The sequence below is a fragment of the Melitaea cinxia genome, chromosome 8 (assembly GCF_905220565.1).
Source record: "Melitaea cinxia chromosome 8, ilMelCinx1.1, whole genome shotgun sequence".
Classification (NCBI taxonomy): Eukaryota; Metazoa; Arthropoda; class Insecta; order Lepidoptera; family Nymphalidae; genus Melitaea; species Melitaea cinxia.
In genome coordinates this window covers 14,600,352-14,612,367 of record NC_059401.1, presented here as the reverse complement: position 1 = coordinate 14,612,367, position 12,016 = coordinate 14,600,352, and the positions used below count along the sequence as shown (strand labels likewise).

Genomic DNA, 12,016 nt, shown 5'->3' with positions numbered 1-12,016 from the left:
AAATATGTGAATTTTTCAACTTTATTTTTGTAAATATAATAAAAATTGCATTTAATTTATGTTAAATGCAAATTTTTAGTATATTTATGAGGATATTTTTAGATAGTTAAATTAATTTTAACTTATACCATCATCATCATCATTTCATCCTATTGCAGTCCACTGCTGGACATAGGTCTCCACAAGTTCGCGCCAAAAATGGCGTGATCTCATGTGTGTTGCCCATATAGACTTATATCACTATATTAAAATCCAAAGGACTCAATTCTAGGACAAAATTGTATAAATTAACTAAAGCTTTTATTTCCTGGCTTTTACTTGCACTTACAACTTTTTTTTAAACCATATAACCAAATAAGACAAATGTCCTTAACAAATGATTGAATCTAGGACTACGTCCCCGATCGGCTGTCAGAACTGGCAGAGGCTCTGGCAAACCCCATCAAGTACCAGAGTGATATGGAGAAAAGAGCCCACCAGCTCGCAGTTCTCACTGATGACACGGAGGAACCTCGAGCTGAGCCAGTGCGTCGCCCGCCATCCTACCTCGGCGGCGTGGTGGGTATCACTCTACAGACTTGTACTTAATCTATTATGTTGAAGAGCGAGTGCTGATATGATGTTGGTTGAAAGTTGACTTTTGTGTAATAATTGTATATTTTATAAAAATCTAATTTAATATAATATGTGATAGCAACTTGATAGCCACCGACTTATACGTTAGTGGTCGACTGTAATATACTAATATAGTATAGGGGTAGGTATGTCGACACCAACAATTTATACTACGCTAACTCAAATTTTTAACAAGTTGTTTTTTTAATTGCGAACTTGATAAAATGTGTTTTTTAATTTAATAAAAAAAAATTTGTGAAATTACAACCACAATTTACACCAAATTTTAAATAAGTTTCTTAATTAAGTACCCATTACATACTACATTAAGTACTCGTAAAGTTCACTTTTATGAGTTAGCTTAGTATAAATTGCTGGTGTCGATGTGATCACACGTTATAAATATTACGTTAGCAGTACAGGTTTGATATTAGACAATTATTAGCATAGGTCCTATGGATTCGGATTAGGTTGAGTGTAAGGCGTTTATTGAAATCCAACGTACTTTACAAACCCAGTGTACTTGCCTATAAATTGCTTTCTACAGCCTTCTTTTAACCTCAAATTGTGAATTACTTTACTTACGCTGCTATATGTGTGAATTAATTTTGTAATCATCAGACGCGTCCGGATTATAGTATTGATGGAAGTCCAAATAAAGTGAACACAAGTGTTGAGAAAATTCAGGGTGAAACGGACACCAGCCAGACGACCGATCCTGAAAAACCTGGTCAAGGTGAAAAAGGTACTAAATGTATTTTTTAGTTTATACGAATGATCAGGTAATTATGTATAATCGAGGAGTGTAATTTAACCCTAACCTATCTAACTTAAAAAGTACAACGTTTAACGACAGTTTCGTTATACAAAAAAAAAAAATAATCCTAACCTATCCATACACTCCTCGATTGTACATAATATCCAATGATCATAATCCCGATGAACTGAAATAATTATAATCTTAAATTAATTATCCTATAATAATTGAAATAATTTCTATAACAATTATTTTTACACTTCCTAACCGCTTTTCTATGCGCTGTCCTATACCCAAAGGTTGTCTGGAAGAAATCGCTCTTTTAGCGATAAGACCGCCTTTGTACATCTTCCTCTAATTATACTACTTTTGTTTGTATCTTTTAATGGTGTGCTCTAAAGAATATTATAATTATTATTATCCTAACTACTGTAGACTTGAACCTTATTACAACAAAAGTAGTCGTCAGACGCTTAGACGTAAAATATTTCAGTAGTGACCAACGTTTACTAACGTTAATATTTTAATACTTAACACTAATAAAAAAGAAAAATAAGTAATGATTTTCATATTATTTAACGAGGTCATTATTATGTCAACCGATCTGTTTATATAAATAAAATCAACGAAGATATATTATAGCTTGAAATATTTTTATTTTTAAAATTTCTAGAGGAGGAAACGAAGTGGAACGGCAGCGGTAATACGGAGGAAGAGTTCGCGGAATCATTAGAAGCGCTTTTAAACAGCAAAGTAGTGAGAGACAAGAGGGCAGAGCTGGCAAGGAAACTGGACGCGTTGAGGCGGAAGAACCAAAGAACTAAGCCTGTAACAGCCAAGTTCTTTGTTAAAAGACTGTCTACTAGGAATATGTAAGTTTTATTTTTCTGAATATACATACCCAAATAATGTACTTTATATTTTTATATTTTATTTATTCAGAAAAACTTACAGCTATACATAACAAATTAAAAATACAATTAAAAAACTAAAAGCCATTTATAAATTTTTACAATTAACAACTAAAAAGTGCTGTGCTAATTAAGAGCTTGGGTAAAACAATATTAAACTTAGGATTGTTTGAGAACTTAGCTGGATCATTAAACTGCTTAGACATTATTAACTATCGGAAGAGAAATATTCTGTGGTCACCAATCGTCTAATAGTAAGGTTTAATGAAAAAAACATCAACGTCACGATGGTCGCGCAAATAAAGGAATATATATATATATATATATATATATATATATGAAGGAGCGCCGAGCGAATTCTCAGGATAGTCCGGACTCTCTTCATCATGGTTATTCTTAGCGGGTGCTCTCTCAGAATCGTCCATAATGGATGTTGTTTACAAAGGTTTTAAAACAAATAATTATACCACCACGAAATATTATCGAACTAATTTTAATTGGCAAAATAATTTAAGAAACTGAATTTGAAAAGATTACAAAGAAACAAACTGATTTGGAGCTGATGGTTTTGCGAGTACATGTCACACGTCCGCTGTCAATCCAAAAAGTGACCAGCGACCGAACTGACACCTGACTGACAACTCCATCCGGTGTTTACCTGCTCCAAAATACAATAATCGTAATAAAGCACATAATTCGTTATTAACGTAAATAATTTCACATGGCAACAGTATTAATCAAATCAAAATTTAATTATTTCCTTTAAAATATATCACGCGCCGTTATATATATACACTTTCTCTCTTTCTATTTTCACAAACTTCCCTTAACTTCCATTCGCCTCACCCGATCACACTTTTCGTAACGCTCTCGGCACGCATTCATCAGCTTTATTCCCAATTTGAAGTTTTACTTCAAAAAGGATTTATTTTAATTGGAAAAAAGAAATGTGTTTTCATATAAAGAACAGTAGCAGGGTGACCGAGCTTAGCTCGGTATTTTTAGTAAATCATGTTTTTTAGAAATCATATTTAAATACGAATTACATATTGATAAAATATGAATACTATTTTCTGATTTTAACGACATAAAAATAAAAAATATCAACTGGTTATTTAAATAAAAAATCATGAGTGCAATTAGAAAAAAAAGGAAAAAAGTAATCGATATGGAAGACATGGGGATTTGAATCGTGGTCTTTTTGATCGATCCCGACCGATTTCCCAATTGAGCTATTACTACTCTATTGAGGATTGCGAAATTTACCTTCGTATTCCAACGATATTGCCATTTTTTCATTGCCTAAAAACAGGGATAAAATTACATTTTCTAAAAATAAATCCTAGCTATATCGATTTAGCCCCCGTAATCCCCTGCATACTAAATTTCATGAAAATCGTTGGAGCCCTTTTCGAGATTCAGATTATATATATATACATATACACACACGAATTGCTCGTGTAATTTATTAGATACAGGTTGACTTGTGTATCAAAACAGTATAGGTGGATACACTCTGAACAACCAGTATTCCTTTCTGGTTTGGATGTTTATCCTTGTGGGTCTCTCCACCGTGCCTCGGAGAGCACGTTAAGCCGTCGGTCCCGGTTGTTATCATATATGCCTGATAGCGATCGTAACTCATAGTAGGGAACATATCCGCCAACCCGGAGTGGATTAAGCTCCAATTCTCTTACGTGGAGAAAGAGGCCTATGGCCAACAGTGGATGATACAAGCTGAATGCTACATAGGTATATAAAGGCAGCATGATATTTAGTAGTATGTGTGTAGGAGCGAGCCGGCGCCCAGCGAAGACACGCCCACCGGTGGGGACAGCGCCGAACGCGAACTGCGACTCCGGTATGTAACTCTTTCACACCTTTTTTATACAACTAGGTCGGCTTCCAAGCGTACTGCCCACCTGATTGTAAGCGTTTACCGTAGCTTATAGACGCCTGCAACACCAGAAGCATCACAAGCACGTTGCTGAGCATGAGGTCCTTCACCAATTGGGCTGCTCTAGATTTCGGAATTATAATTATCTCCACATCAATAAAATAAAAATAGGTAAAAAATCTTTTTAAGTTAAACGGTTTTATGATAAACATACATTGCAATGTTTAAGATAAATGTACTAAAAACCAAAAAATAATAAAATAGATACAGTCGTGGGAATTATAAACATATGCATAGACTAGACTAAAATAAAACCGTGGGGCACGTCAATTGTCTACAATCGTTGATTAAAATGTTTGTTTTGTAATGTTACACTATAATTAGGCAGTTGTTCAACCGACAAAGATGGACGTGTGATAAGTAGGGCTAGAATGTGGAAACAAGCTAGCAAGCTCGATTATAAGCGAGTTTTAGGGTTTCATAGTGGTGAGCGAGTATTACTTTTATCATATGTTTTGTCGATTAAAGACAAACTACGAGCAGTGAAACGATTCCTCACCAGCCAGCAGTGTGAATGTCCAACGATAAACTAGTTGAAACATCTCTTTTATTTACATGGAGTGTATAACTATTGGAATTTCCATGAGCAAGAAAATAGTAAGTAATTTCCTCACCGTCTGCGGGCCAACTGCCTATTTTAACGACGAATTAAACGATTCTTCTATCGCACATTAAGTCGATAATTTGTAGACAATTGACGTGCCCCACGGTTTTATTTTAGTCTAGTCTATGCATATGTTTATAATTCCCACGACTGTATCTATTTTATTATTTTTTGGTTTTTAGTACATTTATCTTAAACATTGCAATGTATGTTTAACATAAAACCGTTTAACTTAAAAAGTTTTTTTACCTATTTTTATTTTCTAGTTTTTAGTTTTTATTTCGCATTCTGTTTAATTCATTTAGTGCTTCATTATTGCAAGGCCCATCTTAAATATTGAGGTTGTATAGTGCACTGTATTCTTCTTGTCAAGCCCTTTTATTTGATACCCATATTGGTGGGATTGATAAAAAATTGTTATCAGACATTTGGTAGCGGCGGCCAGCTTAGATTTCAATTTTGCATAGTAAATTGTATTCTACTTGTTGAGACCTTTCATTTGATACCCATGTTGATGGTATTGATAAAACCTAAGTTATCCGCCATTTTGTAGAGGCCGCCATCTTGGATTTTAATTTTATATAGTACATTGATTATACTGGTTGAGCACTTTCATTTGATACCCATATTGATGGGATCGATAAAACCTACGTTATCCGCCATTTTGTAGCGGCCGCCATCTTGTATTTCAATTTTTTATAGTATATTGTATTCTGCTTGTTGAGCCCTTTCATTTGATACCCATATTGATGGGATTGATAAAACCTACGTTATCCGCCATTTTGTAGCGGCCGCCATCTTGGATTTCAATTTTTTATAGTATATTGTATTCTGCTTGTTGAGCCCTTTCATTTGATACCCATATTGATGGGATTAATAAAACATAAATTATCCGCCATTTTGTAGCGGCGGCCATCTTGAATTTATAATGATAATGAATAAACATAATTGTATTGTCACCAAAATCCAAAGTGTATACAAAATTTCAGATTAATCGGTTGACAGGAAGAGGGTGAAATTTGAATTACTAAATTTGACCCAAGAATAAATAATAAAAAATAAAAAAAAAAATAAAACAAACGGGGTGAGCTAAATAAGACCGTTTAACAAACGAGGTGAGCTAAATAAAACCGTTTAATTAACTCATTCAGCCTTTACCTCTGTAACACAGAAACTTTCTCGTGAAGAATCGATCCATAATTGGCTAGACTTTAACCGGATACAATCATCTCATGGTATGCTCTACCTGTACAAAGTTTCATGTGCTCTTAAAAAGCTCGAAAATTATTCTAAAATTTTAAAAAAATATTGTTAATTTCCAGGTACCACCACGCCATATACGCAGCGCTGGAGAAGAATCTACGAAACGAACAGCAACAACAAATGAAAGCTTTAACTGTGAGTTATATTGTATTATTTAGCAACAATTTGTTCTAAACTAATTATAATAATAAGCTTAAGCTAAATGATTATGCAATAATTATGCATGCTGTGTTTACTGTAATAAGAATGAAAATTGTATAAACACCTTTCAAATTGTTACACACATAAACTTTCTTATATTGTATCATTCAATTTGTGAACCTAATAATTAAAAAAAATAAAAAAATAATTGCTAAAATGTGAATTATTTATCATAACAAACAATTCTTTGAAAGCTGTTTCGTTGCGGTCACTTTATCTTTTAAATTTAGTTAGTTTTCATTTTTGTCAAAAAATGTCGCTACGTGCTAAACGTTATTCATTATGTTAGTATAATGTGACCAGATTTCCCGATTAGAACGGGAAAGTCCCGTTTTTCGGTCGTGTGTCCCGGTGTCCCCAAAGATAGCCCTAGGAAGCCAAAATATCCCGTTTTTTGAAATGGCGAAAATTTTCAGTCACACGGACTGCACATATTATTGAGGTTGGGCACAGTAGAAAATATGTTTCTTTAAATCGGGAGCAGTACCGATTGGGCAAGTACTACGTACGACCTTATTGAAGGTTACCTTTGGTGAGTAAGGGATAGGGTCCGCAAGGTGCTTGTAATGCTCCTGTTACAGGAGTCCGTAAGCTTTTCAATGTGAAATCATTAACCTTTCTAAATAAATACAAATGAAAGTACGAGTGCTTTTTTTCTTTGTTTTTTGTTGATGTAAATTCAGTCATATCAAGAGTGATACCAGCGAAACCTACGACAGTGGCTACGACTTAGGACATCGTTAGTGCTTAGTGTTTGAACCTAGTTCTTTGTGTTGGACCTAGTGCTAGTGAATAAAGTCTTGAAAAGAGTCAGCAGGTTTTTCTCTCCAAATCCTTCGAACCCTAACACGTAACAATATGTTGACCTTGAACTCCCCTCATAACAATCCACAATGTACAAGCCGTTCAAGGTGAACAAATAAACAAACTTAATTAACGAAAAAATAAACCAATGTCCTGTTAAGTAGATCTATTTAGGTGGTTAATATAATATTTGTCGAGCTATACCAGACAAAAATCACATATATAACAGTTTTGACCCGAGCCTCTAACGTGTTTATGTTATATTTTATTATTCTTCCAGATTAGGTCATTTGTATCAATCGGAAGAATTGTAGATATAATTATTAACAAATAATTTAATTTCCAGGATCTGCTCGAGTCGGAAAAAAAGGATATTTTGAATAAGTTGGCAAATTCGCGCAAAGAAGATGTCAAGGCTTTATCAAAGAAGACCAACAGAGATAAAGACGAAATATTGAGGATAAAGAGAGAGATTCATTCGCAGGTATTTTACACTAACTTATTGTAAATCAGTATCTCGTATCGTTCTGACTATAGAAAATGCTCGAATTAAAATTTTATATATAAGTCATTAAGTAGCTAGTAAAAATATCATATCATTATAAGTAATAATTATAAACATTTTTGAATATCATATTAAAAAATTGACCGCTCCAGCGGGCTTCGTACCCGCGTCTCCGACTGACCGTGTCGGCGCTCCAGCCAATTAAGCTATAGAACGATGTACTCGCTAGATCGAAATTTTTGATATGATGATTTTTGATGATGATGGTACGCCGGCGAGTGGCAGAAAAAATCCGCTCCGCAAATACTCTTGCCTCACTCACGATCGCCACACCCAGTGATGGCAAAAGTGTTTTTTTTTTGCAACGGCTCTTTTACGTAGCCAGTGCCATTAAGCAGGCGTTTAAAATGACTGGAGTGGCAGTAGGGCTGTTACTCCGCGCATTGCGACCTCAGCGCCCTCCCCATCCGTCCTCTGCGGTCTCACGGCGCGCGAGTGCGCTCTCGAGTTAAGACTTCCTCTGTATGAGCGCGGGTCTACTTTACTTTACGTCAGAGAAGTACCCGGATTGCATTCCTTACGAGTATACCGTTAGCCACAATGGATAGCAGTTCCGCAACTAAGGAATTGCTGCCTATTCTACAGCTCAGGGTGCGCGATGCGAGGAAGTCACCGACAATTAGCACCCGTATTCGTGCGCTCTTCGTTGTTGGTTCTAACCCAGGTTCTTGCGGTGCTAAACCTTTTTACAAATTAGTGCCTCGTTTTTATCTTTTGTTGACTATGATTTTACTTGATTGTTCAAATGGCTACCACCCATATTAGTAGCATTTGTTATTACTAAATATGTGTAAACAAATAATTTTTTTCAATCACTTTTTAATAAAATAATTAACAAAAAAAAATCGTGTTGGTGCGCGTCGTACAAGAATTCAAATTTCAACACTATTCACACAAAATTCTAACTAAAATGTTTGCGACCCCTGAACGGTGTACAAAGCGACGGCCACTCCAGTAAATATGTTTGGCAGTCTGTGGAGCGCGGCGTGGCGGAGTGCTCGCGGCTGGAGCAGGCGCACGCGCGGAGGCGCGAGCAGCTGGCGCGCGCGCACGAGCGCATGCGCGCCGCGCTGCTGCTGCACCGCGACCAGGTGCGTGTGTGTCGTGTGTGTGTCGTGTGTGTGTCGTGTGTGTGTCGTGTGTGTGTCGTGTGTGTGTGTGTGTGTGGCGGAGTGCTCGCGGCTGGAGCAGGCGCACGCGCGGAGGCGCGAGCAGCTGGCGCGCGCGCACGAGCGCATGCGCGCCGCGCTGCTGCTGCACCGCGACCAGGTGCGTGTGTGTCGTGTGTGTGTCGTGTGTGTGTCGTGTGTGTGTCGTGTGTGTGTCGTGTGTGTGTGTGTGTGTGGCGGAGTGCTCGCGGCTGGAGCAGGCGCACGCGCGGAGGCGCGAGCAGCTGGCGCGCGCGCACGAGCGCATGCGCGCCGCGCTGCTGCTGCACCGCGACCAGGTGCGTGTGTGTCGTGTGTGTGTCGTGTGTGTGTCGTGTGTGTGTCGTGTGTGTGTCGTGTGTGTGTGTGTGTGGCGGAGTGCTCGCGGCTGGAGCAGGCGCACGCGCGGAGGCGCGAGCAGCTGGCGCGCGCGCACGAGCGCATGCGCGCCGCGCTGCTGCTGCACCGCGACCAGGTGCGTGTGTGTCGTGTGTGTGTCGTGTGTGTGTCGTGTGTGTGTCGTGTGTGTGTCGTGTGTGTGTGTGTGTGGCGGAGTGCTCGCGGCTGGAGCAGGCGCACGCGCGGAGGCGCGAGCAGCTGGCGCGCGCGCACGAGCGCATGCGCGCCGCGCTGCTGCTGCACCGCGACCAGGTGCGTGTGTGTCGTGTGTGTGTCGTGTGTGTGTCGTGTGTGTGTCGTGTGTGTGTGTGTGTGGCGGAGTGCTCGCGGCTGGAGCAGGCGCACGCGCGGAGGCGCGAGCAGCTGGCGCGCGCGCACGAGCGCATGCGCGCCGCGCTGCTGCTGCACCGCGACCAGGTGCGTGTGTGTCGTGTGTGTGTCGTGTGTGTGTCGTGTGTGTGTCGTGTGTGTGTGTGTGTGGCGGAGTGCTCGCGGCTGGAGCAGGCGCACGCGCGGAGGCGCGAGCAGCTGGCGCGCGCGCACGAGCGCATGCGCGCCGCGCTGCTGCTGCACCGCGACCAGGTGCGTGTGTGTCGTGTGTGTGTATGTGTCAGTGCGCGCGCGTGTGTGATGCGCGCGCGCCTGTGTGTGTATGTGCGCGTGCCGGTGTAAGTGTGCGTGTGTGTGTGTGTGTTTGTGTGCAAGGGCGAACGCGCGCGCGTGTTTGCGCGGGCTTGTATGTTTATGTGTGTGTGAGTGTGTATATGTGTGTGCGTTTGTACGGGTGCACAAGTATGGACATTTGTGTACGTGTGTGAGCGTGTGTATGTGTGTGTTGTGTGTGTACGTATATGTTTGGGTGTGCATATGAGTGTGTGTGTTAGGCGAGGCGTAAGAGCGCATCCGCGCCGCGGATGTTTTAGGAAGGATTTTTTTTATAATTCTCTATTGTTATAATTAACTAGCTGACCCGGCGAACTTCATATCGCCTAACAGTCGATTCTTTAATTGTATTAATTTTTTTTTTAGAATTTTTCTCTCCGTAAAAACTATCCTCGTACTTCAAGGAATATTTTAAAAAAAGAATTAGCGAAATCGGTCCAACCGTTCTCGAGTTTTGCGCTTAGCAACACATTCAGCGACTCATTTTTATATTATAGACTATGTTGCAGAAGAAAAAAAGTTAGTGGTATTTTTACCATTGGGTGTTATTGCAGGAGCTGCTGGAACTGGAGCGTCTGTGCGGCGGAGCTCCCGAGGGCTAGCGCGCCCGCCCCGCCCGCCCGCTCTCACGCGCTCGCCGCGCCGGCCCCAGCCCTGCGCGCGTGCTCAAGTCCGCGCGTCCACACGTGCGCCGTTCTCTGCGTACGTGCTCACGACCGCGAGTCCGCACGTGCGCCGTACTCTACGCGTGCTCGCATCTTCCGCGCGTACGCCTCTGCGTATTAATTTCCTGTAGGAATCTGTGATATTACCACCTAAGGAGCGAAGCGGAGCGTTGACCACTTCGCCGTCTCCGCAATCTCATAGATTTAGTTCGTTTTTATAGTTTTAGTACCTCGAGCGGTTTGTATCCGAACCGCTTCTATCGTCCGATATGGTTTCGCTCTCGTCAGACGACTAAAATATCCGGTCGCGCAGTTAGTGTGTACCAAAACTAACTCGTTACTGCATTTAACGTCTGTAGAGTGACGATTTGGATTTAAAATGCTTTCGCTAGTCAATGTATGTCGGAACCTAATGATTTCTTCCCCGACGTGGTACATTGAGATTGATAATTGCGTTACGTCATCGACAATTTTGATTAAAGCAAAAAAATAAATTACTGTTAGCGGTTTCAATTGAGTCAAGAACAATCTAATAAATAATCAGATAACGATGAAAAACTTTACCAAATAAAAATGTCTTCAATCAGTACAATTATCGTCCGTTCCGATGCCCTTATGAAGATTCAAAATTGTCAATCACGTAGAACTGATAATTGAATTTGGTCATCTCTCATAGCCTCGGGAGTTATGTAAATGATTTGACGAAATGATTTGACGAAATCGTTTGTCAAAATATATTTAGTCGTTTTCGTATATTTTAACATTGACAAATGAAATCGAAAATCGATTGTTTAGGTCTGAAGTTTGATTGTCAAAAGAAACAGTCGCTGTCGCTAGGTAAATAGCTAGTGTAGAAAATTATAATTTTGCCGTCATTTAGCTTTGAGAAAGAAATTTTTGTATTCGCTGTTTCTGTCAAGTTTCGGCAACTAGTGTAGTGTTTTCGCGACAGTGACAGTTCTCAGTTGTGGCTTGTGACGTGACGATCAGAAATGTTTGTTTACCGGTGACGCTTGCCTTGCCGTTGCACAAGTATACCGTCTATACATATCTATAGCACGAGCTCTTCGTTTATATATTTTCGAGCACAAAATATTATTAGAGTTTGTAGTTTATTAATATTAATTCTTACGATTATTCCAATATTCCGGTTAGTGAATAAAATTTTCGATTATTGCGATATAAAATACATAACATAGTATGTAATATATATTTTCCAATTGTTTATATAATCGCATTAATATAAGAGGCGTCTGGATAACGCGGTGTTGTTACTACTAATAATAATAACAACTAATATTCCTTAATAAAAAAGTCAGTAAGTTGATACGTTTTCCATTTTATTTACTCGTGTAATAAAATAATGTATATAAACGGTTTGAACTAATCGACGTCAGTAACCGTAGGTTGTAGATTAACATTCCAACGCTTAGTTAGTTTTTTACGCACAAAAACTACATATAA

General features: G+C 39.5%; 1 protein-coding gene across 1 annotated transcript in view; it reads left to right on the top strand.

The window, feature by feature from the left end:
• Positions 1-10,489, top strand: part of LOC123655891 (1-phosphatidylinositol 4,5-bisphosphate phosphodiesterase classes I and II) — a 128,216-nt gene extending 117,727 nt beyond the window's left edge. The window contains exons 15-23 of the mRNA XM_045591637.1: positions 391-529; positions 756-813; positions 1,254-1,345; positions 2,046-2,244; positions 4,076-4,144; positions 6,167-6,242; positions 7,459-7,596; positions 8,649-8,768; positions 10,442-10,489. Coding sequence (XP_045447593.1) covers positions 391-529; positions 756-813; positions 1,254-1,345; positions 2,046-2,244; positions 4,076-4,144; positions 6,167-6,242; positions 7,459-7,596; positions 8,649-8,768; positions 10,442-10,489 — 939 coding nt within the window. The remainder of the gene's footprint in view (positions 1-390; positions 530-755; positions 814-1,253; positions 1,346-2,045; positions 2,245-4,075; positions 4,145-6,166; positions 6,243-7,458; positions 7,597-8,648; positions 8,769-10,441) is intronic.
• The last annotated feature ends 1,527 nt before the right edge of the window (positions 10,490-12,016 follow it).